Source organism: Manis pentadactyla, chromosome 4 (genome assembly GCF_030020395.1).
Source record: "Manis pentadactyla isolate mManPen7 chromosome 4, mManPen7.hap1, whole genome shotgun sequence".
Lineage (NCBI taxonomy): Eukaryota > Metazoa > Chordata > Mammalia > Pholidota > Manidae > Manis > Manis pentadactyla.
This window is the reverse complement of record NC_080022.1, coordinates 142,915,964-142,943,278: the sequence shown is the minus strand read 5'-3', so window position 1 is coordinate 142,943,278 and position 27,315 is coordinate 142,915,964. Positions and strand designations below refer to the sequence as shown.

The 27,315-nt window shown below is 36.5% G+C and overlaps 1 protein-coding gene across 3 annotated transcripts in view; it reads right to left on the bottom strand.

Moving 5' to 3' along the window:
- The window catches only part of SSH2 (slingshot protein phosphatase 2), a 269,454-nt gene that overhangs the window by 58,834 nt on the left and 183,305 nt on the right, over window positions 1-27,315 (bottom strand). For all 3 annotated transcript variants that reach the window (XM_057501072.1, XM_036906264.2, XM_036906261.2), the window contains one exon: window positions 1,474-1,577. In XM_057501072.1, coding sequence (XP_057357055.1) covers window positions 1,474-1,577 — 104 coding nt within the window. The remainder of the gene's footprint in view (window positions 1-1,473; window positions 1,578-27,315) is intronic.

Sequence of the window (27,315 nt, the reverse complement as noted above, 5' to 3'; positions counted from 1 at the left end):
TAATTTCACAGCTGTTAACAGATGAAATACTGATATGTACAAGAAGTGGTGAGAGGCAGAAAGAACAAAAAGCAGGTTGGCAAATGTGTTTGTCTAAAGGGTCAGCAAGTCTGAAAGCCTTTTCTACTTTTTCCCCTTTCCTTCTCTTAAAGAACAGTTTTCTTGCCTTTTTCCCCATTTCACTTCTGGCTTCTGACCAATTCCATGATTACAGAATCTTTTGACTTTCAAAATTGAAAAGGAGAATCCCCATGCTTGGCCAGGTCCCTTCTACTACATTTCAAACCTAGAAACAATCTAAGTCTCATGTAAGAACCAGTGGGGCTGACGGGTATAAAACCAAGGGAAATGAAAAAGTATGTCCACACAAAAACTTGTATACAAATGCTCGTAGCAGAATTATTCATAATAGCTAAAAGCTGGAACAACTCAGATGTCTATCAAGTGATGAATGGATAAGTAAAATGTGGTATATCCATATGCTAGAATATTAGTCATAAAAACGAATGAAATGCTGGTACATACTATAACATGGATGACCCTTGAAAACATTATGCTAAGTGAAAAGATCCTGTCTCAAAAAGTTGTTTATATGATTCCATTTACATGGAACACCCAGAATAGGCAAATCTATAGAGACAGAGAGTAGATTAGGGCTGTGAGCCAGGGTGGGAGATATAGTGACTGGGAATTGGGTTTCTTTTTGGGGAGTTGAAATGCTAAAACATTAGATTGTAGTAATGGTTGCACAATTCTGTGAATATACTAAAATATCACTGAATGTATACATTAAGGGGGTAAATTGGGTAAATTATATGATACACGAATTATATCTCACTAAAGTTGTTAAGAAGAAAAAAAAAAAGAACCAGTGTGAGGAGTTACGAGGTACAACTGAGTTAAGCAGCTGAGGCTTTAAAAAAAATTATATTTCCTTCTGTTCTATCAAGACAAATTACCTGAGGGAAAGATTTTCAGGATATAGTTCTGGCAGAGAACCATTTCTGGACAAAAAATAGCCATAAGTTTCTACTCCAAGCATTATTGGCCAAAGATCCAGCTAACTTCTTTGAAGGTTTAGCAAAAGTAAGGGAGCCCTACCCCTACTGTGAAGCACCTTATGTGAGCCAGGTATGTCGAAGCTCAAGTCTGTGAGCAGTGAAAAGTACTTTCATGAGCAAACAGAGTATTTCCTTCTACTGGGAAACATTAAATGAGAAGTCACATTAGACTTCATTAGAGTATTTTTGTTATCTTCTTATTTTTCTAACAAAAAATTATTGAACATCTATTACAGGTATAAAGCATTTTGCTAAGTTCCAGAAAAACGGTCAATGAGAGTGAAACACAAGTGATTACAGCACAGTACAATGCTTTTTTTCACTATTTCAGAACTGCTGGAGAAATAGGGATGAGGTAGTCAGTCTTTTAGGCAAAGAAAACAAGAAAAGAGTGGTGTATATAGAGCTTTACCTGCATGCTTGTTGCGTCTGTGACTGATTCTTGGTGTGGATGAGCCATTTCCCCGTGGTAGAAAAAGGGCAGCACCTTTAACAGTTAGAAAGCTCTCACTGATGCTACAAGGACAAAGTCAAAAGAAAATAAATTATTTAAAGAAGGAAATCAAAGGGTAAGATGAAGACCCACTTTGGGATTATTCTCTTTCCCCTTCCAAAATCTAACTTCGTGGGATGAAGTAAAAATAAAATCAAGAGACTTTGGTTACTCACACAATCCTATCTACTTTAGACAATTTTTCTGAAACAAAAATTTAATATTTGATATACATTATATGATAGCAGTTAAGAGTGAAGGCTCTGGAAACAAACAAACAAAAAACAAACAAAAAATAAGGGTAAAGGCTCTGGAACCAGGCTGCCTGAGTTTGAATCCTGGCTCTGCTATTTCTTACCCAGGTGAATTTTGGGGGGCCTAAATTTCCTTATTTGTAAAACTGCAATAATCAAATGAGGTTGTTGTGCAATCAGTAAGAATACAGCTTCTTAGAGTGGTGCCCTTAATAAATGTCAGTTATTGTTAGACCTATTAGTATAACAATATTAGTCTATTTTTAGACCTGATTAGACCTATGGCTATCAATAATGATGTTTCAAAAGTGTTCTAATCAGATGTGAAATATGTTACAATACTTAGGTACTAATAATTTGGATTTTGCAGATCCAAAGTTTGCAAAAACAAAAAAATTTGTAACACACAACACCACCCTTAAGCATTACTCAAAATTTTACCTTTACCCTGGTTTACTTTCTAACTCCATACACAATATTAAGTGTGAAATCGATTAAAGACCTAAATATAAAACATGAAACCATAAATTTCTTAGAATAAACATAGGCAAAAATCTGTTGAACATGAGCATGAGCAATTTTTTTCTGGACATATCTCCCCAGGCAATGGAAACAAAAGCAAAATACACAAGTGTGAGTACATCAAACCAAAAAGCTTCTGTACAGCAAAGGACGCCATCAACAAAACAAAAAGGTAACCTACAGTATGGGAGAATGTATTTGTAAATGATTTATCTGATAAGAAGTTAACATTCAAAATATATAAAGACTCATATGCCTCAACACCAAAAAAACAAATAACCTGATTACAAAATGGGCAGGGGACCTAAACATTTTGCTGAAGAAAACATTCAGATGGCCAACAAGCACAAGAAAAGGTGCTCCACATTACTAATAATCAGGGAAATATGAATCAAAACTACAGTGAGATATCACCTCACACCAGTCAGAATGGCCACTATCCAAAAGACAAGAAATAGCAAGTGTTGGAGAGGACATGGAGAAATGGGAACCCTCCTATACTGTTGGTGGGAAGGTAAATGGTGTAGCCAGTACGGAAAGCAGTGTGGCGTTCCCTCAAAAAGCTAAAAATAGAAATACTATGCAGCCCAGTAAATGCCACTCCTAGGAATTTACTGGAAGAAAACAGAATCTCTGATTCGAAAAGATATGCACCCCTATGTTTATTGCCATATTATGTACAATAGCCAAGATATGGAAACAACCAAAGTGTTTATCAATAGATGAATGGATAAAGGAGATGTATACAATGGAATATTATTTGTACATTATATTAATTGTACATATACAATGGAATATTATTCAGCCATGTAAAGGAAAGAAATGCTGCCATTTGGGACAATATGGATGGATGTAGAAGGACTTATGTTAAGTGAAATATGCCAGGCAGAGAAAGACAAACACCATAAGATTTCACTTATATGTATAATATAAAAACAAAGCACGGAGAAAGACAAGTACCAAATGATTTCACTCATATGTGGAGTATAAGAACAAAAGAAACCTGAAGGAACAAAACAGCAGCAGAATCACAGAACCCAAGAATGGACTAATAGTTACCAAAGGGAAAGGGACTGGGGAGGATGGGTGGGAAGGGAGGGACAAGGGCGGGGAAAAAGAAAGGGGGCTTTACAATTAGCATGTATAGTGTGGAGGGGGGCATGGGGAGGGCTGTGCAACACAGAGAAGACAAGTAGTGATTTTACAGCATCTTACTACGCTGAGGGACAGTGACTGTGAAGGGGTATGTTGGAAGCACTTGGTGAAGGGGGGAACCTAGTAAACATAATATTCTTCATGTAATTGTATATTAATGATACCAAAATAAAATAAATAAATATAAATAAATAAATAAACTAAAAACAAACAAACAAAGCAAAACAGAATGAACAAAACAGCAATAAACTCACAGACACTGAGAAGTGACTGGTGGCTACCATGGGGAAGGGGTTGGGGTGAGTGAGGAGGATAAAGAGGCATAAAAATTTCAATCATGATATAAATTGATCACAGGGATAGAAGTGCAGCATGGAGTATATAGTCATGGTTCTGTAATATCGTTCTGTGTTGACAGTAAATGTACTAGTTGGGGTGAGGATTTAATAACTATATTTCAATAAAAAAATTTTTTAGAAGAAAATGGAAAAAATTTTTATTTTCACCAACTTGCATTCCCACATGCATTTCTGAAAAGTAGTGCACAGGAAGTGTGTTTAACCCATGGAGTTCCCTCCATGTTAACATCATTGCTCATGTAAGTGATAACAGAGGTAAAGAAATACTGCTCAAGACAGAGGCTATTCAAAATACAATTACTAGTGGATATCCACAGAGAACAGAAAACATACCTAAATCATTTCGTATCAACAGACTAAGACTTTCAGTGTTACCCACAGAATCTGAAAAGGATAGAACTTTCAAATCACTAAGAGCAAAGTTTAAAAACACATAATGGAGTGTTCCGAGTTTGCTTTTAAGTGTGCAATTCAGGGTTAGCTAATGTATTGTAAATTATACTGCCTACTCAACATTTCCACTTGGAAATCTAATTGGCATCTCAAATTTACACTGCCAAAGCTAAACCAGCAAACCTGGTCCCTAGCTTCATCCACCCAAGTTGTGTGGGCCAAATATATAACAGTCATCTTTGGCTTCTCTTTTCCTCTCAAACAATATATATCTAATTCTTCAGCAAGAACTATTAACTTTGTTTTCAAATACATCTTGAATCTGTCTACTTATCTCCACTCTAGCAAAGGTCTATGACACCATCATTTTTCATTTAGACCACTGTTAAAAATGCTTTCTAAAGGTTTTTATAGAAAATTACAAACTTATAGAAAAGTAGAGGGAATAATATAATGAACCCCCATGTCCTCATACATTTCATAATAAAGGCTGAAAATAAAATAAATAAGAGCTGAAGTGTTTAGCTTGGACTTCAAGTCCCTGTAATATCTGATAGTAAGTCACTTCTCTGATCTTGTACCATCTTCCCTTTTGTTTACTATGATCTAGTTGCACTGGCTTTCTTTCTGTTTCTTCTATATTTCAGGCTCCTTCTCAGGGGCTCTGTGCTTTTTGTTTTCTACTTGGGACACTTTTCTACTAGCCTGTCACTATTTAAGTCATAGCTCCAGTATCATCACCTCTCCTTCCATTCCAAACATACTCCATCCTGTTGTTCTGTTTCCTTCAGGCTATTTATCATATACTAAAATTATATTTATTCACTTGTATACTTGATTGCAGTTGTTTCCCTACAATAGTATATAAGCTCCATGAAGAGCAAGTATTTTATTTTATTTAACACTGTATCCTCAACACTACTGCCAAGCACTATTAGTTGCTCAATAGATATTTGATGGATGGGTAAATTCATTCCAGGGTTTTTTCCACCCTGTTATAGCTCTCCCATCACTGTAGCAGGAATTGTAATTTATGATAAGTAAATAGAAATTTTGTAATGTTCCATGTAAAAAATAATTGTTATAGAACCCAATATATGTGGCAGATTAATGCACTGCAAAATACAACTGTCTGATGATAAGTTAATTGGTAAATGAAATTAAATCATGTCTGTAATATCAGTCATTCACTCAATTTTGTCCTTTAATCAAGTGGCATAAAGTTAGTAAATCTTTGAGGTAACTTGCCAAATAGACTGGAACATGTCTTCTAAAAACAAACCTAAGACTCCACAGATACCACTTAAAAAATTTGCATGCTGGCTGGGAGGGGCTGCCTTTGCCTTGTTTTGTTTTCATCTTTAAATAAAGCATTGAGCTCTTGTGATCTGTTGCAAAAGTGTCATCTCTTGTTACATTCATGGTATGCACGTGTCACCCTGCTGTGGGTCACTCTATTGCACCCACATTACGGGAACAACCTAAAACAAAATGTCTTAGTGGCATACACCACAGACAGGAAATGAAATTCACACTTCTGCCAACACAGCAACTGTCTGCTTTACTAAATTAAAGGCTAAATATTCTACCTATCACCAGGCAAAGTTACAGCTGTGGGCACTTCAGTCTCCAGTAAACAGAGTGGTCTCTACATTTACAAAAGAAGTATATTTGTTGAGGGCTTAAAACAACCAAGCATACTTTAGTCATTCCTTTTGTAAGACAGAGGTAGGTTTCTCTTTGACAAAGAACTAACTTCCTGGTTTTTGGGGTTCTGTAACATTGTTCTTAGATACACTTGTTGTTCATGCTTTAAACCATGTCTAAAAGTGTTCTTTAAAATGTATGCAGTGCTTTTCACGAGGGGATGGTTAAGGCAGAGGACAAAGGCCCTTGGTTAACTCAATGCCACCTGGAAAATTTCTGATTACAAGAGAAAGACCAGGAATCAAACTCACATATGGTATAAGGGAAAAGATGCCTTTCTACTTGAATCTTTTACACTAATCTCAATAAACTCTTCTGATAGAACAAAATACACAACAGATCCAGCCAGGCCAGGAGAATGCCCTCCTGGGTATGTACAGGCTTCCAGGGAGTCATAGCAGACATACTCTGAATGGTGACCCCAGACTGTGACTCTCCAGTTATCACAAAAGTGGCATAAACTGATGGTCACAAGAGGACAAGGAATGAAATTGTGTCTGATTATAAAAACCCTTATCATCAATAAAAAAAGTCAAGCTCTATAAATGTTATCAAAGATGGGATGGTAGTACAGTGGCATTGAAATGCAAAAATAAAATTCACAACCAAGAGTTCTGTAGATCAAATTCAACCTGAAGATTAAATGCTTTATTTGCATATGAAGAAAATTTTATGTAATTTTAATTATCTATACTTCACTGTAAGGTAAAAGCTTAGTTTATTTTGATGGGATTCATTTATATATGTATTAGTCTTCTGAAACATCTGCCTGAAGTTCAACTGACATAGAGTTGTTCTCTAATTAAAAATTTAGAAAGGTGGGTGAAAATGACCATGTTTTCTAAACTGACCAGTTCTCTAGAGTATGGCCCAGAAACAGGACTTCTCCAGTAAATTTTATGGAGTCATCTATATGTGATTACAGATGCCTAAGTTAAACATAAACCCAAAAGGACTTAAGAACCCCAACATTAAGAAAAACACAAGATAAAGAGAATACCATTCTTTCTTGATCTAAAGTTGGAAAGTAATTAGCTGCTTGGTAAGAAAATGCCACTTAACAGGATCATCTAACAGAATGACACAGAAGTTCTCCAATCTTTATCAGAATACAACTAAAGAACATCTATTTCTCTCTTGCCAAAGGATCACTTGCTCAACAAAGGGAAAGCCATTCCTAGTTAGATATATGAAAAGAACTAACAATAGCTTACTTGACTAGATGCCTACTGTGTGCTAGGCACTGAGCTAAACACTTTACATTATTTCATTTAATCTTCACAACGATCCTATTGAATACGTACTAATTTTTTTAACCTCCAGTTTACATGTAGGAGATTGAGGGACCCAGCAATCATGTTACTTGCCCAAGATCTACAGCTAGTAAGCCTCAGACAAGGATTCAAACCAATGTCTGACTTGACAATTCATGCTCTGAATCACTCTCTACTATGCTGTTCTAGTTTTGATATGGTTAATGGAAGCTGAAATAGAATGCCTTTCCTACAGAGCTTTTCAACAGGACAGAATTTAAATGTAGAGTACAGGAGTGAGAGAAAAGGACTGAGATAAATTCAGATCTCAGCTCCTCTCATTCGGAAGATTACACTGAGGGGAATGAAGGACAAACATCTGGCTGAGGGATGAATCCAGATGGGCTGGACAGGAAAGAAAAGAAGTATAACTTCTGTTGGGAATAAGTGTAACATTTCAGTCTCAGAAATGGAGGAAAGAGTACTCTGCTTTAAATAAATTTGGGGAAGCACTTTGTGCCAGTCCCTCTTGGTCAAAATAACTTCCTAAAGCATGAGATTTGTAACTGGCAGGTTCTTCTCAGGCAAAGTGTAGAGGAAAAGGTCAACTAAGGGGAGAAAAATACTTAACTGTTCTGAGGTTGAAATAATCTGTGAGGAATGTGGCCAGGGTGATCACCCATGACCAGCAGGAAGGCCAAGGAAGCAAAACAAAGCAACAACACACCTGGCCGAACTGCTGCGTGTCAGCTGGACAGACATCCTTGTGTTTTACATGAATCACACAAGAAGAAATGGATCACTTACTATGGGTAATCAAGTTTCAGAAAATGGATGTAATATTTTTATTTCAACATGAAAATGAAGAAAGTAGATTTTCATGTTTATAGTGTTTCTAATGACAAGCTTTTAAGTTTCATATTTCTGCCTGAAGCCAAAATTTTGTAGGTAAATTCTTGTGTAATACTGACTGCATGCAATGTAATTGTACAAGGTAAGATGGTTCGCATTTATATAAGATTCAAGTACACGTAACCTAATCTGTTATATTTTTGTCTTTAAGAATATTCATGTAGGGGAAACATTCATACACATTTCACCCTCCTAATATTCTCCCTTTCCTGATAAGCCTTCTCTGCTTATTTAGTTGTTTAATTTTAAGATTCAAGGTACCACGGCAGCTTCTGTCAATACCGTAAGTGGAAAAGAGTTCATGTCTCTACTTACTGTGACCATGTCACACAGAAAGGGAGCTTAATAACAAAAAGCTTCAAATACCAGATCAGAAGCCAGAGGTCTAGAAAGCTATCAATACTAGTGCCTACTGAAAAAATGTGGCTAAACCCAAAAAACAGGAAGGACAAAGTAACTGTGCCTCGATGTATGAAAATATGGCTGCAAAGTCAAAAGCACACTTCCAGGTACTGAGAAAAGTTTGATTCTGTAACCCTAAAGGAATCTAAGATTACAATGGGAGAAAATCCAATATGTAGTATTCTCCCTAAAAACATTCCCCACCTCCACCCCCATTCTCACCATACATGGTCATATGTTCAAGTGACAAATATTAGAATGGCAACCGTTACCTGAGACCCTCTCCTCCAGGGCATAAACTCTCAGACACATGCTTTTGGATGCTGGCAGCAGGATTATTTCTCTCCTTATCAGCAGGCAATCAGAGGCTGGGGTATATTATTAGACCAATTATTGGGAAAGTAGAGAAGAGTTTAGGACTCTAGGTCTTACTCATTAACTACAACCATCCAACCATTTGAGATTCACTTAATCTTCCACTTAACACTCTGTTGCACAATGCCCAGCCCAGCTACCCTCAAATGCAGCTGTTTGTTTTTCCCCTTTCCTACTTTTCTACAATCTAAGAAGAAGAAGGGGGAAAAAAAAGGTCTGTTTGTTCAAGGCTGAGGGACAAATTCCATCAGGACTAACTTCCCGATTAGTTTTTCCCTATAGACCATAAATGGGAAGAGAAAAAAACCTTAGAAAATTCCTTTTGTTTTGTTCATTTTGAATGTTCATCTACTGATAAAATCTTGTAACTATTTCATTTTTGCCTCAAACATGTATATCTTAGAAATACTCAGAAATATAACATAATATAAGATCAACAATTTTACCATTAGCCATACAATTTAACTTTCCAATTTCTATAGATTGGAGCACATCTGAGTTGACATTTCCTGTTTTTGGCTGTTCAGCAATAGACCTCTCCTTCCTAATCTCACCCTTGTCTCCTTTTGGGGATTCCCCCCAAATGTGTATGGTCTTGATGGCCTCCAACTCTAGAACTCCAAGGGACTTTCCAGGAAATTGACATGTGGTTTAGGCCTGGGCAGTTGGAAACTCTCCCCTGAGTCTTATGCAAGTGACACAAGGGAGTAGGGATAGTAAGGGATGGTCACATTCATGGTGGAGAGAGTGGCAAGGTACAGACCCTGCTTTCTTGACCTTCCTTGAATGCCTTTGGCTCCTGTTCTCTAAGTTTGGTCTTTTAGTGTCCCATCCAAACAAATATTTTGCTTAAGATAGTTAAAATTCATATTTGAGCTTGCAAATGAGAATCTGATACATCAACTGAAGTTCAGAGAATTTCATGACTTTCCCCAAATCATACAGCTAGTCAGCAGTGGAGCCTAGAAAAAGCCTCATGTCATCTGATATCCAGGGTGGCACTTGATCGTTTATCCTGAGTTAGATGTTACTAAAACAGGACATATCACTGACTTAATAATTGGAAGCAACCAGCAGTTATAAACACATCTGGTCAGTTCAACTAAAGAGAACAAAGGCAGGATTTCACTGCAAAGCCTTGTATGAATTTTTTCTATTTTTCACAGCATCCTGAAGATGAAGTTTAGGTCTGAGTTGGGAAAAGACTTAAGACATATTCCCATGAGGCAAATACTTTCATCTGTTTCTTAAAGTTGTTGCTTCTTCTTTTAACAAGTTTGTTGGATATTAAACATTGCCTTAAAAAATACCAAAAACTAGACAGATGCCAAAAATAAAAAGGAAGATCATGGGCCTAGGCAGGAGGGCAAGAAAGTTACAGTGGAAAAGAAGTGGTGTCTGCTCAGTCCTTGGTTCCTCTTCAGTCTCCTCTGAGAACAAGTCTGTCTTTCTAGAGACTATCTGGTCACACATCCCCTTAACCTCCTTTCAGGTTTTAAAAGTGTTTAATTTCTGGTTTGGATTTCAAAAGTGCTACCAAATTATGAAAGGTCAAGCCTGGAGAGCCTTCAGAGAGGGACTAGGCCAGGGCTCCAACTGGTAATAAGGTGCACAATCTAGGAGACCAGCACTGATGTAAAATTATTTTAATTTTTGAATACCTTTGAGAAGAGCACACACTTTCCTTTCCCATTCCTCTAGGCAGCTACCACTTACGCTGAGTAGTTTGGCCCCAAAACATTTTTTAGTTTGAGCTTACATTCAGAGACTAGACCTCATGACACTATTGCTTGCAGCCTTCTAGTCTCTGTCCATTTGCAGCAGCCCTTGCAAGCCTCGGCCTCGTCTCCAGCAGCCATCCCCAAATACCGTAACCACTGCCCCTCAGATAAAGAAAAACAAACAAAAGCTCCCCAAAAACTATGTGCCTATGAAGGTAGTTGGTCTCAGACAACTTCCCAACAAAACAAAACCCAGTCCTCATGGTTACTGACAGTGGTCAGGAATCTTGTTTTCAAAAAGGTCCTTCTCAGAGGAGAGGAGAAACTGCCTCTGCTCAAAGGAGTTCAGTTCCTTCACAGGTTGAATTAACAAACTTTCTCAGTTCTGTGGCCCTAAACTCTAGACTTTAATACTTTTCTTTCAAAAAGGTAAAGGTTAAAGGCTAGACCAAAAAGAAAATTATCTGAACAGTTCTTTCTCAGTATTTAAAATACTGGATGTATTGGTTACCAAGAGACAGGACCAACTTTACATGGCACTAAAATAGGTGGTGACAATAAGCAAAACAAAGCAAAAGGAGATTAACTCAGAAAAACTGTTTAGCATTTGAAAAATAATTTCTTTTGCATGATTCAACATATGCCTTTCCAGGTATTTAAAATACACCTGCAGAGGGAATTCAAGTTGGGCTTTTAAATCATTTGGCCAAAATGTCCAAATCCTGCTTTTAGACTGTTTCTCTTTCACCTTTAAGCAAAGCCTCTTATGAGGCTCAGGCCATCTTCTGTTTTTTGATGCTGTCACCTTATGACATACATCCTTGTCACTATCTTTTATTTATCCCCTATCTTGCTCAATCTTCTCTCCTTTTACTCTGACTCTTATTACAATCTTAAAGAGATTCCATTGTTCATACACAAGAGCATCCAACAGCTTTGCCCCCCAATTTCTAATGCTCCTGATATTCAAAGACCTTCATTCACCTAGTCTCCATTTAGATTTCTAATTCTCAGAGACCCTTTGGAAGGCATCAGAGCTCAATGGACTGGATTTCAGAAACCAAATTCCCACTTTCTGACTACAACCCCCTCTCTGGTGACTCTCATGTGTTCATTCTTTCTTCAACCAGAGGAAGACTCCTACTCTGATTCCTCAATTTTTTCTAAGCCATCAATCTCTTTCTGGCTTTTTTTTTCTTCCTTCCACAGCCAACTTAGTCTCATGCTATATTTCCTAACGGAAATCTGTCCTCTTTGTCCCTGAGTGCCCTTCATAATATATACTGCAGCTTGAAATTATAGGAATATGAAGAGTTATTATTATCTGCTTGAGCAGGGAGCTCTTTTGAGTGGGAACAGCTGCCTTGTCTACTGTTATCTAATGTCTAGCACAGTGCCTGACACTAAGTGGATGTTCAATAAATATATGCTGAATAAATGAAAGAAAGGCATCCCGTTGCTGAAGGAGATGATGAAATCATGCCTCCGGATGCCACAGCACATTTATGGTCTCAATGGCAAAGCTGTCAGAGACGATGGCAGCAACACTGAGCTGACTCAGCAGGGCACTTAATGCCTTCAGGCAGTGCCCCCCACTCCCTTCCCTTCCTATTCCAAACCCTCCCCATTCTCCTCAAGTCCCAGCACAACTCCTGCCTCCTTCAAATCTCCACATTAGCCTGGTCTTCTATAACATCAAGTAAAGGGAGGTTAGTTGGTGTGATTTCTCCCAATAACTCTCACTTGCAGACTTATCTCCTTTCTCCAATCTGTGAAGTCGATACAATCAGCTGTCAAAAGTCAACCTTTTCGGCCTGTGTCCTTGACCCCACTTCATCTAGTTTTATCAGTCCTCTCCCTCTCTAGTGACTACTTCTCAGCCTAGAAACATGCTCAAGTTCATTCTCTCACATCCTTGAAACAAAATCCTTCCTTGATCCTGTGTTCCCTTTTAAGTTCTCTTTTATTACTAAAATTCTTTGAAAGGAAATCTGTTGTCTACTGAGCACCATCAAGTAAACTCAGAGTATGTGGTAATGATCATTTATTGAGTACCTAAACCCTGTGTCAGGAATGATGCTTCGTGCTTTGCAATCACTACCTCACAGTGATTCTGAAGAACAGAAGTCATCCTTCCCATTTCACAGATTAGGAAACGAAGGTTTTGAGATAATTTGTGTGAACTTACAAATTACACACCAGTATGACAGAGCAGGAATAAAAATTTAGGCCGATTTCCAAGTTTTTTGTTTCTGTTTTTTACACTCCACTCCAGGCTTCTTCAGCAGCCTGAGTTCTTTGCCTGTTCAGTATAGTGTGGTCCCATTTTGGCCTACCCATCGGGGTACCAAATGGGTTCTTAGAATTCTCAAATATCAGAAAACCAAACCTTTTTTTTTTAATTGAGTCAGCTCAGTGCTACTTTACTACAGCCTTACAAGTAATTCTCATAATTAAATGGCCAGAAAAATTTATTCCAGTCTGTAAAACACTAGTCTATCAATTTTTCCTTATCAAACCATGTCTTCTACAGTTGTCCTCTACCTCACCAGGCTAAGAAAATTAAATAATTTGTTAACAGTCACTCTTTAAAGTCCCTCAAAGATACTAATTCTCAAATATCAAACCAAGGGTAATAGAGAAAGGCATGGCAAAGTATATGCTGAATCTGTTTTAAATCTACTGTGTGGTTTGCTTTGCTATCACTGCACTGTCTGACTTGTTAAAGTCCTTGGGAAAATCCTTATTTTCATTACTGTTTTAATGCACATTACAGATCCTCTTGGCTCTGTGCTAATGTGTAATGAAATCCAGGAGGGACACTGTTGCCAGTGCTTAAGTTCTGACACTTACAAAAGCAGTTAACTTTTGTAAAATGGTAATAATAATGAGGATGATGAAGGAGAAAGAGCAGGAGGAGGAAGAGGATGAGAAGGAAAAGAAAAAACAAGTGGCAAAAGGCAAAGTTCAAAGGACAATTGAAGGAGCTGTCAAAGAAAAGAGATACCAGTGGCAGTCTCAGGCCTTAATTAACTCACAGTTTTTAACCAACCTGATGTTCATTGCGTCCTACCCGCTTCCCCCTTACAGAATCATTCCACAAGTACATATGAAAAAATTACTTCACTGGTTCCTTGGAAGTTTAATTTATTGAACTTTCTTGATGCCTCATCTAATATTTAATAGTTATTTTTCAAGTTCACTAAATGCACATTTTAGATACATTTATGAAGAGCCAATGACCCGCAACACTTTCTTTCCTATTTTCCAGATCATATTTATAATAAGTCAGAGGGCTAGGGACAAAAAGATCATACAGTACAATTCTGTAATACTCTAGAGTGTAATGTGAAGCAATGAGAATTCCAAACATTTTAGCTAGGATTTGGAAAAAGAGGAAAATATTCAAATCAAAGTGATCCAAGAGTAAATTTAAATTTCATATGTTTTTAAATGTGTTGGAGGAAAAAAGTTAAAATATCACATATTTGCTCTAGTGTAGGAACAGACACTGCAGTACAATCCCATACCTGCTCTCTAGATTGTTTTTACTGGTTCAGCTAGGTCCTATAAACTACCTCAAATGGCAACTCAGGATGCAGGAAAACACAGGGAGCAAAAAAATGATTTTAACTGCCAAAGGCAAAATTTTTGTGCAATGATTGGAGGGAAAGCTGCAATCCTAGGGAGGGTATTTCATCTTTTCTCATGGCAACAGACAGCTAGCGAGGCTGTATGCAAGTCTTGCAGACATCCTTAGTCATCAGGGGTCCCTGCACACCCCAGGGGCCCACCCTTTAAACATTAAACACAGGGGACCACAGCTTCTCAAAGTAAGGTGGTTGAATATATTCAACATTTAACCATTCTACTAAAACAAGAAGACGTGGTCCATTTTTGCCCTTCTATTTTGTCAAACAAGAAAGGAAGAATAATGAAAAACATGGATGTGGCCTTATTCACCATTAGGGGGAGGACAAAAGATGAGACTATACACAGCTCTTGGTAAGGCAATGACCAGCTACAAGTGAAGCACTGCTACCAGCAAGATGAGCTGCATATTGGGAGAATCAAGGCTTCAACACACAAAGGGCAAATGAGTATAGATGTGGTTTTTTTTTTCCTTACGCTGTATGAATCGGTAAGCTTATTTTACATTTAAACGTATAAATAAGCTTATTTATATTTACTATGAATACTGATAAATGGACTAATTTGTGTTTTCTATTTACCTTGCTTTTATTTTTCTTGTGTATTTTCTTTCATCTACTCAGGTAAAGAATATATATTCTATTTCTGTTTTTACATGCTTATCTTAAATTTTAGTACATATGTTTAATGCAGAAAATCAATATTTCTGCCTGTATTTAGTGTGGGCAAAGTAATGTGTCTTGAAAGTCATGTAATTTAAAACAAAAAATCTGACATACATAATGTTTTATTTTTAAAAAATAAAGGTTGCACATCAGCTAGAATACTTGGGTCTAGGAAAGGAAAATAAAAATTAGCACTGACAAAATGCTGAGAAGCTGCAATGCCCTTTCAGTAACTCAAGACCAAAAACCAAAAGATGATGTCAGAATCAGGAAAAAATAGGGAAGCAGCTATATGACACAGTATCTGAACTTCTGCTTAAGGAAAAGGACAGAACCAGGCAAAAAGATATGTATGTGAAGAATGGGAATATAACATGGCAGGAGTGGAAATGGTTATTAGTAAGGAAGTAGCATTGTGGGTGATTGTTTTTTTTTTTTGCAAATTTCCCTTTAATGTTATATTATGTTTTCAGTTTTTAAAAAGGACGAGAGAAAAAGGGCGGGGGGCAGTACAGGAAAACACATCGTGGGAACAGAGTCAAGCACACAGATGTTTTGCGTAAGCTGCATTTTCAGAGACATCTGCCTTTGTGCAAGACTTGAAAAAGTAAAGCTGTTGTCAACAAGTTCTCTGAAGTGAGGGGTGGGGTCTGAGAGAAAGTGAGCTGTGAAGAAACCAACAGTTAGAACCCTTAAGGCTGAGAAACACATCCTTTCTTAGATTAAGTTCCTCATTTATGAGCCACTTCTCTGTCCCAAATGCTTTGCCATCAGCAAAGTCATCGACTCAAACACGGAGGACACAAGCTGCCCATGTGTCTCCACTCAAAGTGATTGAGGATCTTTGTCCGCAGTCCCACTCAGCTACTTGTAGAGACAGCCCTATCTGTGGTAAAGAGATAGGGCACAATCTACTGTATAAAAATCCGAGCGGGAACTAAGCTGTTCTTCTCCCGTCTGGTTCCAATTCTAGATAAAAATGTTTACCAGGTACAGAAAAACTCATGTAAAAGCAAAGATAATAGATTTGTTCATCTGTTCTAATGCCTTGCTTCCAGTGTATGCTGAACTTTATTTCTGTTAAGTGAGATGAATATTCCTAGGTATATAGTTTGCTTTTTCGTGTAAGGCAATGAAGGTAGAATGCATTCACACTGTTTTATATAGTGCCCAGTCTTACACTGTGTTCAGAGTATTAATAAATGTGATCTGAAAATGACAACGGGGATGATGCTGAAGACTCAAGAACACTTCAGGGGGTAAAATTAAGTATGAAAGTCACTGTAAGACCTCTTCTCTGGTGTTCATGTGGCAGGTATGTATGCCCATATATCTGCAACACAGACCACAGAGAGAAGTTGCCTTACATGTGCTTGTCCGCAGTCTTCAATCATGCCTGATACCACTGGGGAACTGTGCACTGGCTAAAGAACTTTTAACTTACTTGCAAAGCTTTTACATGTTCTATCTGGTATTCTGACTTGAACTTCTACTTTCTGAGAAGTTGGGTGTGTTGTATGGGTTATTGTCCTACATCTGCACGTTGACTATAAAAGAGTTATAAACCTCTTTTCATGCATAATACCATCTTCTTCATCTTATACAAACTCTCCTTATTGCTAACATGACAATGAAGCTGATAATCTGTAGGTTTGCTAGAATAAAGCTGTAGGTTTATTTGTTAGGATAATCTGTAGGTTTATTTGTTAGGATAAAGCTACCCAAACTGACAATATAATCTTAGTAATGTATGGTGAAAGAGTGGAGGGCTGCGGTAAAGACGGGAAGAAGTAAGAAAGGCACAGATCTGAAGGGTCTTATATGATTTGCCAAAGAATTTGGACTTTACCCTAAGGATAACAAGAGATCAAATGTTTGCATTCCCTGAAAGATACCTCCAACTATGGAGAATGGATTGGAAGGAGTTGAGACTTAGCAATAAGAAGATATATTTTACTTCAGTATTTCAGAGAAGAGAGAAGGGTAGTCTGATCTAGGCTAATGGGAATGAAGAGAAGATGGATGGATACCTTGGGGATATTTGTCTAGTTCATGTTTTGGTGAACTAGACAATTTTTTATTTTTATTTTTGGAAAAATTCCGTAAGAAATTTCCATAAAGAAATTCAAATTGTTAAAAAAAGAAAGAGAGAAAAGCTTTGATATGTGCAAATTCCTTGCATTCAAAGAACATCTTTTTCTTTGTACCTCCTGACTCTTCAGACAAATCCTTTCCTTCGACAATTCCAATGCTTTAAGACTCTCACCCATGAGGGTCAAAAAAGAAGTCTGTTTACATGGCCAGTAACTTTCATACCACTTGCTTTTGTCCAAACTTTTCTCAAAATAATCCCCCCCTCCCCTACATCTCTACATTCTTTTAAATTATACTTTGTTAACACTTAGATTTGGAGATCAAATTTGCCTTAACCTATCTGCTAGTTGACAGCCAGTCATCTTGGACAAGTCAGGGAACCCCACAGGCAATTGTTCCTCATGTCACTTCGTTATCACACATGTCTATATCATTTCCTGTCAGGCACCAAACTTCCAGCATCAAGGAAAAACAGCTGAGGAGAATGCTTTTACACAAAGGACTTCCTTCTTCCTTATCCCCTATTCAACGGATATGACAATATACTGATGATATTGTGAGGGCTCAAGTTAAATACAGATTATGCAGCTAAATTCTAAAACCACCATTTAAAACCAATCAAGAAGCAAACTTAGCTGTCTGAACATAGTATGAACCAGATGAATCAGAAACCTGAAGCCAACTTTGGTCCAAAAAAGGCAAATGAATCTTACAAATTCATCTGTATTACATTAGAATAGGACATGAGTATCTCAATAACAATATAAGTTAGTCACAGGGATGGAAGTACAGTATGGGGAACATAGCCAATGGTTCTGTAACATCTTTCTATGCTGACATATAATAACTGCACTAGTTGGGGTGAGGATTTAATAATGTGGGTAACTGTTTAATCACTGTGTTGTATACTTGAAACCAATATAATATTGCGTATCAATTGTACTTCAATTAAAAAAAAAAGAATAGAAAATTAGTCAAGAACTGCTAAGCAGGTAATGTTAAATCTCCTTGGTTTTCAGCTAAATTAACTTACCAATATTAAAGACTATCTTTGAGTTCTCATAATTAATTTCCCTACCTCTTAGATCTGTTATTGTATAAAACACAGCTGCTGGGAATTTAAAAGATTTTTCATTAAAGATGAATCACATGCTACCCAGAGGAAGGACTAGAGTAAGTGTGGGGAATAAGATTTGATTCAATATATATCTAAATCACAAGTAAAGCTGTCATGTTATATATAATAGGCAACTAACTTTGCTTCTTACTTCTCTTCTACAAATGGGATCTTAACACACTAAACAAGACGTAGAGTGAAATATGATGAGAAATATGTAAGGTGGTTGTTGTAAATCTTTCCGTTTGGACAAAAGCAAGTGGTATGAAAGTTACTGGCCATGTAAACAGACTTTCTATTCTCAAATTATATTTTCATTGACTTAGGGGAGGCAATAAACAGTAGGTACACACTTGGCCAGGACTCAGATGACAGGGTTTTCTAATTCCACTTTACTTATAACTGGGTACCTCTGAGTCAGTTTTAGCACTTTAGACAGATTTTCTATTTACAGAATAGAAGGTAAGTATCTCATCTGCTGCAGGGAAACAAGTAAAGTTGGAGAGGAAACAACATGGAACTGACAGGTGACTAGGAGTTCTTGCTCTGTCACTAATCAATTGTGTAATATGGAGTGAGACTACTGGGATCTCAGTTTCCTCATATGACATTACCAACTCTTTACCTTTATGATTTTGTTTCATTTCCATGTCACTAGGAAGCTTAAAAGCACTCCATTAGTTCAAGATGAGATCACCATATTTCTACAGTATTAAAATTTTTAAAATACCAACTAGGTTTTTCATAGCAGAAGAGGTTATGTCACAATGAGCTGGGCTATTCTGTGACTGTTAAACTCTATAGTTACCTGTTCAGTAACCAAATGGTTAATTTGTTCACTGGAATCCCACTGGAAAAATTTTCTATAAATGGAATTCCATCCCTCCCCCACCCCAATGTTGGTCAGTTAAGAAAGAAAGGGATGGGAATGCTGCTTGGATAATTTTACACTCACAGAAGAAAGTAAAGATGGCTGCCTGAGTGGAAGGGTGTGTACTTGAATCACCTGTACTGGCCATTCAGTAATATTTAGCCCTCTAGAAAGTCATTTCACCTCTCTTTTGAGTTTCTTCATCTCCAAAACAGGATTAGTTTTACCTACTCTGTCTCACATGCTTAGGGATAAAATACCCTTTCTTCTTAGTAGACAGAAATTTGTGGAAGCTTTCTAAAAAATAGTAAGTATTAGGACTACATAAATTCAAGTTATTATTCTAAAATACATACTTAAGCTTTACCTTCTGTATTCTATACTGTTTATATTTATAGAAATGTTAACTTTAGGTCAATGAAATAGAAAACGAAGTCACCCTCTATGTATGTTTTCATATGGAATGAACTCCTGACTTCTTTCTGAAGTGACTCAATTTAGCTTTTAAAACAATTTTTTGGTTTAGTGCAGAAAACTTTAGTGCAGAAGCTGAGTAACTGGAAAGAGCACCTCGGTCTATAAGCAGAACTAAACAGTGTTCTTATTTCTTTAAATATAATTGTAACACTAGTAATGAAGACCAGCTAAGGTCATTCTACCGTCTCTCTCCATATTAGCCAAGTCCACACCTTGCTATATTTAGACAAAGTATGCCTACCCCATTAAAGATAGGAGACTCAGTCCTAGATTTAGGATCACAGCACTGGGGTTATTACGTCGGCTGAGAGAGAAAGTCACTAACAAAAAAACTGTTCTGATACATTCTTTAGCAACCAATAGAACAACCAATGCCCAATTTTATTTCATTCTGAATAGATGTATAATAGACTATGCATAAAGCAATCTCTACTACACATAATTCCACATAGTCATGACTAAAGCTAAGCAGTGAGCGAGTATCTTTTCGGTTAACTCACTTGCCAAGACTGCCTGCCATGCCTCAGCCAGAGACAAATAGCTGCTCAGGTCAATAGGGTAAAATGTTCAGCAGTTTAGTGTCTTGGGAACTGGAACAAACAGGTTTTCAACCTAGGAATCAGCACTATATTAAAAACACCAGGATCTGAGGGGGTAGAGTCCTCTAGCAGTGTCTAGTGACAGCCTCCTGGACCCAGCAAAGGAAGAACCAAATGGAGACAAAGCTGACTTACGTATTTAAAACACACACACACACACATATAAAAAACAACTTATGGAACATTTTATAATAAGACTGTGTTGAATTGAGTGAGGGATATGGTAGTTCAGGTAATGGGGCAACCTGCTTAGGTGAACATATTTTCTAAGTGCCCCTAAATCTGGAATCAAAAGAGTAAGTCTGAGGAGGGTTTCTTAAAGAAAAATACAGCTGCCCTCAACAGAAAGCTAAGAAAATCCCAGTAACAATCAGATGTTTCAAGTACCTCCCTAACTGTCAGGGGAAAAAATTAAATACATCTAAAGAATGCAGTAAACATACTTCCGAAACATAAGTATAACAAATAGAAATCTGTTTATCTTCATTCAAAGGAAATTGCATATTGCAATTATGAACATTTTCTTTGCAAGAAAGATAAGCAGATGTTGAATGTTTCCCAAAGTTTTTCTAGCGTCACTGAAGAGGTTCATGGAATCTGCTTTACTTTTTTCAGATTAACTGCTAATGCTAAAAAGGCAACATTTTGAATGTTGTTTTTTTCTCTTCACAGTATATTTTAACATTTCTACACTAACATACTTAAACAATAGTTACCACAGAGAAAACAACTAAACATATGGTTGATACACTACACTTATATATTCCCTATATTTCTAAACTAAAAGCTACACAGTTCAATATTTTAAAAAGAGTAAATTTTGAAAAAAACCCATTTCCTGTTTCCTTTGCATTAAATCCTACCTAAAGAAAAATACCTAAATCTAAATATTCTTAACTGACACTGAAAAACTGAAAAAATCCTCTTGGAGGAAAAAATTTTAAGGTAAGTTTTTAAAATAGGGTGTTCAGTTTCTTAAGAGAGATAAACTGGCCTGAGTTTTCCCAAGGCTTTACATGCAAAACCCAGAGTTTTTTGCAAGAGCAAACAGGCATTGGATTGAAGACTAAATAAATAAATAGTGTGAGATGGCAAGAAAGCAAAAATGGCGCTCAAAACTTGATTGTTCACACTTCTGAAAATTCATAACTATACATGGTAGGCTGCAGAAACCAGTCTTAATAGCAATGAATGGTTTAGTAGGTTGGAGAATTCTTGACCGTCAATGCACAGCTGAATTAAATAGCACATTCATTCTACTAAATGTCTAAGCCTGGGGCAGTGATCCCCAAACCTCCCAACATGCTTCTTACAATTAATTTAATAAGTATCTGGATCAAATGCAATCAGAAATTCTCTAAGTCCTCTCACAATCTTTTCTTCAGAAAAACTACTTGAAGTCATTTTTTACTTCCTGGATATAGTTTAAATTACCAGAAATACTTAACCCCCAAATTGCTTCTCTTTATACTCGCCACACAGGTTGTAACGATTTGCTGTGAAACACAAATATTCAGGCATTACAGTAACATTCCAAGTTTTCCTTAAGCAAATACCATTCTTGGAATACCTACTCTAAGATTATTACAAAAGAGAGAGAATTCAAAAGGCTGTATAATCCTTCCCAATAGAGAGAAAATGTTAGCTCAGAATCTTCCAGCATGGGGAAATCATGAGCGATTGTTTAAAAATGGATAAATGAATCTCATTGGCAAGTTCAAAAGGCTTATAAAGAGTTTACTTAATTTCTAAGTCAAATGCCTAAAGAAGTCTATTCCAGGTTCTTAATTTTTGGTGGGTAGGGGATCATTGGGGAAAAGTCATTAGATTCCTTTGGTAATCTGATGGAAATGATGGCCTCCTTTTCCTCCAGAAAAATTAATGTACTAATCATACACAGACCCACTTTTGCGTATTATTTCACTGTACTTACGAACTTCCTAGTCTAAAACTCTGATTAAAGGAGAGTAATTGCCCTAAAGAAATTATGGGTAGCTGGGAATGAACAGCCTCCTCACTACAACCCCTCATCTTTCAGCAGATAACTCAGCTTTAATAAGAGGTAAACACTGAAGATGGATGCTTGGATTTAACTTCGAAACCAGAGGAAACAAACATGAATAGATAAAGTTTAGAACTTTCTAAAGGTCTTCTGTTAATGCTTCTATTAATACTTTGGACTCGGCCATTCTAAAGCACACAACAGGCAAATCCTATGAAAAGGATTTGCTGCCTCCATCTCTTTCCATTTTTGAAAATCCCTCTACAATAAACAGGTTTATCTTACAAAGATTCTCAAGTATTTGATGAAAGTTCTTACTCAAGCCCTATAGTAGTTGATATTCAATAAAGGATTTTGGATAAAATTTTGAAATTAAATTGGCCAGCAAATTAGATTTTACATTTCTTCAACTTGTTGCATACTCTAGAAATTTTAATAGCTACTCAGAGCATGCCACAGCATTGTGGTTCATGTACCACACCATTACAATACTTATTTTCTGAGTGTGAGAAATCTAAATCACCAATACATTAAACACCGCTTTATGTGGTACATGAGTCAGCATGAAGGAAATGATTAGGTTTTGAGCTTTATTGATTTTATGATTTTATAATCCATGCTACCTGGGAAAGGAGATTAAATGCAAAGTATAACTGTTACTATAAAGGTTAATGTTTGTAACAGTTAACAATCCCCACCTAATGGTATTATGTCCATGTCTTGTATTGTTTAGGTTATCTGTTATACCTAAAAATTGATTTATACATTTATACCAAATGTCTACACTTTCAGTTTGTGGCTCAAACAACAATTTGTCAGTTTTTTGACCATTTTCTCTAAAGTAACTCACCCCCATTCCCAACTTATTTTCCATCTTTTTGTCCTGCTTTATTTTTTCTTTATAGCCATATCATCAGCTAATTATTTATAATAATATTTTACACTGTGGAATGCACACAAGTTCTGAGAGCTGAGCCTTGGTCTTTTTGGATCACTGGTGCATTCCTAGTGCCTAGAAAACTGTAGGTGATCAATAAATGAATGAATAGATATTTACTAAGTAGAGATGTGAAATTATTTAGAGTCCAACAGCATAGTACAAAACCATGGAATATAAAAGTAAAAGGTCTTGGATTTCAGTCACTGCTCTTGCACTTATTAATTGAACAAGTCTTTTAATCTTGTTGAACCTTAATCTCTTTCCTTCAAAGGTTGCTAAAATATTACTACAAAGTATTAGTGCAAGTGTTACAGGAAATAACAGAAGTAAAAACTTGTTGCAAGTATTAATGATTATATCCCAGCAGTTATTCTTGGAAAATTGACAGAAAATTCTGTAAAACAGATGAATCCTGCGAGAGCAAGTTATTCTGTCACCTTATCCTTGGTCTTGGAGAGCTGTAGAGGCAGAAGTAAGTAATGAGAAAGCACAGTGTTAGAAGAGATGGGCTTGAACTTCACTTAACAGCTGGCTAACTTGAGAGAATCTCTTAACCTCTCTGAGACTTAACTTTATAAAATGAGGCAGGGAAATGCCTCCTCAAAAGCATAACTGTTTGAAAAAAAAAAAAAAAAAAAAGCATAACTGTTTGAATCAAATGTTGTATTAATTGTGAAAGCATTGTTTAAACTATAACACAGAATATGTGTATATAATTTTTACTTTAATCAATTAATTACCTTTCCTTAAGGAAAATCCTAATCTTGTTTGTTCCATCAGCCAAATGGAAGGAAATATTATTCCAGAATAATGGAATAATATTCTATGTGGACTACAGGCAGAAGTTTACATACTCCCAATTTTTGATGCAAGTTCTCTAACTTGGGTGAGAGGATGGAACATGACAGGAAATGATGGAATAGGAAGATAGAGAATGGAAAGTGAAAACAGGTTCTGAATGACGCATGTGATTCAACAGCACAACTCTGATCATTTAATTTCAAATCCACAGTCAGGGCTGGTTTCATGGGTGTGTAATCTGTGCAGTTGCACAGTTGGTGCCCGGATGGGCCCAGAACTTGGTTTCATACTGTGTTTTTGCTGTCTTGAAAGCTTAAATTCTTTTGAATAAGAGGCCCCACATTTCGATTTTTACACTGGGCCCTGCAAATTATTTAGCTGGTCCTGCTCATAATCTTTCCTCCAGACTACAGGATAAGGACAATAACTAAAAGGGAGACTTTTAATCAGTCTGGTGATCACATATTTGTAGTACTTGAATTCTAAAGTTAGCATACTACTTAGTAAAAGCCAATTTAATTAAAAAGCATTAGCGCAAATTAGAAATACAAATGTTATTTGCCTTTTCTATTTTTGTGCTCCATTACATCCTAAATAACATGCCAAAAGGTGATGTTTGTAAATGAAATATCTGAATCTACTTGACTTCCATTCTGAAACCTAACAAAAGACCCTAGTGATTGTGGATTATCTTTGGTTTTTTATTTGATATCTACTATCTCACAGTAAGCAAAGTGACATTGTCCCAGAAATCATCTCTGGAATGAAATCCCTAACAACCAATTCAATTAAATCACACCCTTTAAATAACCTCTTCTTTCTTTTTTGTTCCTGCTGACTGTAGAGACAGCTGGTGGTTCTTCTCTGACTAGAGCTGAAAGACTGAAATCATTGAAATGAACACTTTTCAGGCTACAATCCAGTTTTTGATGTCAGCAGGCCAAAAAGATGCCTTTTCCCCTTAAAGCCACACTGACCCTACACTAGTCCATTTTGACCTTTGGACTCCTTATCAGTCACCTTTGGTCTCTGACAGCAGTTGGACAGGCCAACCCACAGAGATCTGCTCTTCAGTGAACAAAGCCTTGCTATGTAAAAGAGATGAGCTGTGGGCAGAGATACAATCTGAAGAAAAGGTGCTGAACTCATCTTCTGTGTTCCAGCAGCATGTCCAGGACCACTGCCATTACAAAAAGTGAAACTTCACCTGAGAACACTTTCTCTATTGGTGACACACACCTTCATTAAGGAAGCAACTCAGTTTCAAATAGAGACAGGCAACCAGTACTAGTGAATCTAACAAGCAATTGGGGCCTGCACTCTACACTCCTTTCTCTTTCCCATCTTTCCTTTTTTTAAGTCTGCCAGAGGCCTGTCTGGATACTGTTTAGATCTGCTGATAACATTCATCAAAGAGATGAATCAAAGTTAAGATTCTCTAGGAGCTTTAAGAAATATAAAAATGCTTCTCCTTTCTCCTATATTCAATATTCAACAGAGCCTCAAAGATGAAAACTTTTGGTTCAAGGATGTAAACATCTTGCTCCCTAAAAATTTAGTCTCAATTTTCAGAAATATACCTACTGCTTCCTATAAATAGGATCAGGAAATTCTAACTTCATAAGTATAGTTACAAGCATTAACAAACTAATGGATTTGATCATTTTTTTCAATTTTAGTATCCTTAGTAAGATGGTACTCTGGGAAATCTCAGTGATGTAACACTTCCTAAAAATGAATGAAAACAATGAAATGTTCAAGGTCTCAATTAATTTGCTGCAGGACCCTAGGTAAGTCTATTTGGGTATCTTTTCTGTGTCAAAGTTAAAAATGGTGATGATTTTAGAATAAAATGAAAATGTGGGAGCAAACCTAAATTTATAAACACTACATATTCAATAACATCTTGGGGTAATTGGTTTCTTCGTCTTATTCATGTACTATTATTTCATCTTCCATTAGTTCTTCTCAAATAGCTTACAAATTAAAGCATTTTCCCATCAGTGCCTGGGTATGAAATAGGTTCCTGATAGGAAAGACAAATGAGGATCAACTTTTGTGGGTCTCCAAGTATTACAGATGAATTGAAGTACAAATTTTTATTTACCCTGATTTTACTTTTTATCATTTCAGGAGCACTGTGAAAATGAATTACTAAAATTGTTGGTGAGTGTAGACTGGTACAACTGTTTTGGTAAGCAAAATAGCAATCTGTATCAAAAGCCCTAGAAAAGTGTATATTCTTTGGTCTCACAATCCCAGAACGGGGCTTTAGAATATTTCCATTAGGGACCTGTGCAAAGATTCAGGCACAAGGAAATTTGTTCAGTGAGGTTTTGTTATAAATGCATGAAACTGGACACAATCAAAATGTGGTACAATAGGACATAATTTGAATTAGTTTTATGGAAAACAACTCTTAAAAAGGATATGAAAGAAATATATTTGAGAACAATGGCAGGATGTTTCTAATACACTAGGTGAAAAAAAATCAGATTACAAAGCAGAAGATAGAGGACAATCCTGTTTTGAAAAGTACATATATTACATACATAGAAAAGGCTTAGATGGTGCTAACTGTAAATATCTTTGGGAGATAAGAATGAGAGGAACCCATCTGGTGGTGAGGAGACCTCAATGGTTTTTATAATAAACATGCATTATCTGTAAATATTTAAAGATAATAACTTTTTGTTTTGTTCATTTTTAATCACCAGTAAGACCAGTTCCTTAAAAAAAAAAATCCCTCACATACACACACACACACACAAAATCCCTCACCCATGACACATTCACTTTTAAGCTGAGTGGATGGTAAAGAATGAGATACTAACAACTTTATTGTACATAAAGTAGACAAGTTTTAAAGCAAAACGGATTCTCCATTTGGAAATTCTCCCCAACTTGATTTGTAAGACTGCCATAAAGAAGAACATTGGTATTTAATATTTATTTGTTGATTTTGATTTTAATTGAGGAAGAGACTGGATGTTATATTTCTTAAAAGCATAATAAACTTTCTTATGACACTATGATTTTCTGACAAACAGGTCATATGGCCTTTCTGAGAATTTCCCCAAGCATCTAAAATGGCAACAAAACAGAAAGAATACCCATAGCACGGGCATAGTGGGCTACTGACAACAGACTGACCACAGGAGAGCCACAAAAGTGAACAAGCCCCAACCCACTGAGAGCTAAATAGGACTAAAGTGGGTACTCAAGTACTTCCAAGGAGGTCAGTAATAAAAAAAAAGTCTGATTAAAACAACAACAGCAGTTTTTAATCTGTAAGTTAGAGGGATAACTAGCAGTCTACAATCTTCAGTTATTCTTTAATTTTGAAAAAAATTACAACTGCATTTGAATTCATTTAGTTACTGTCACTAAATGGAAGTAAATATGTAGTTTCTCTTACACAGTCTCAGTTTGCCATTTCTCTCAGTACTGGAGAGTGTAATAAGGCACCATCTGCTAAAGTTTTAGTAGTT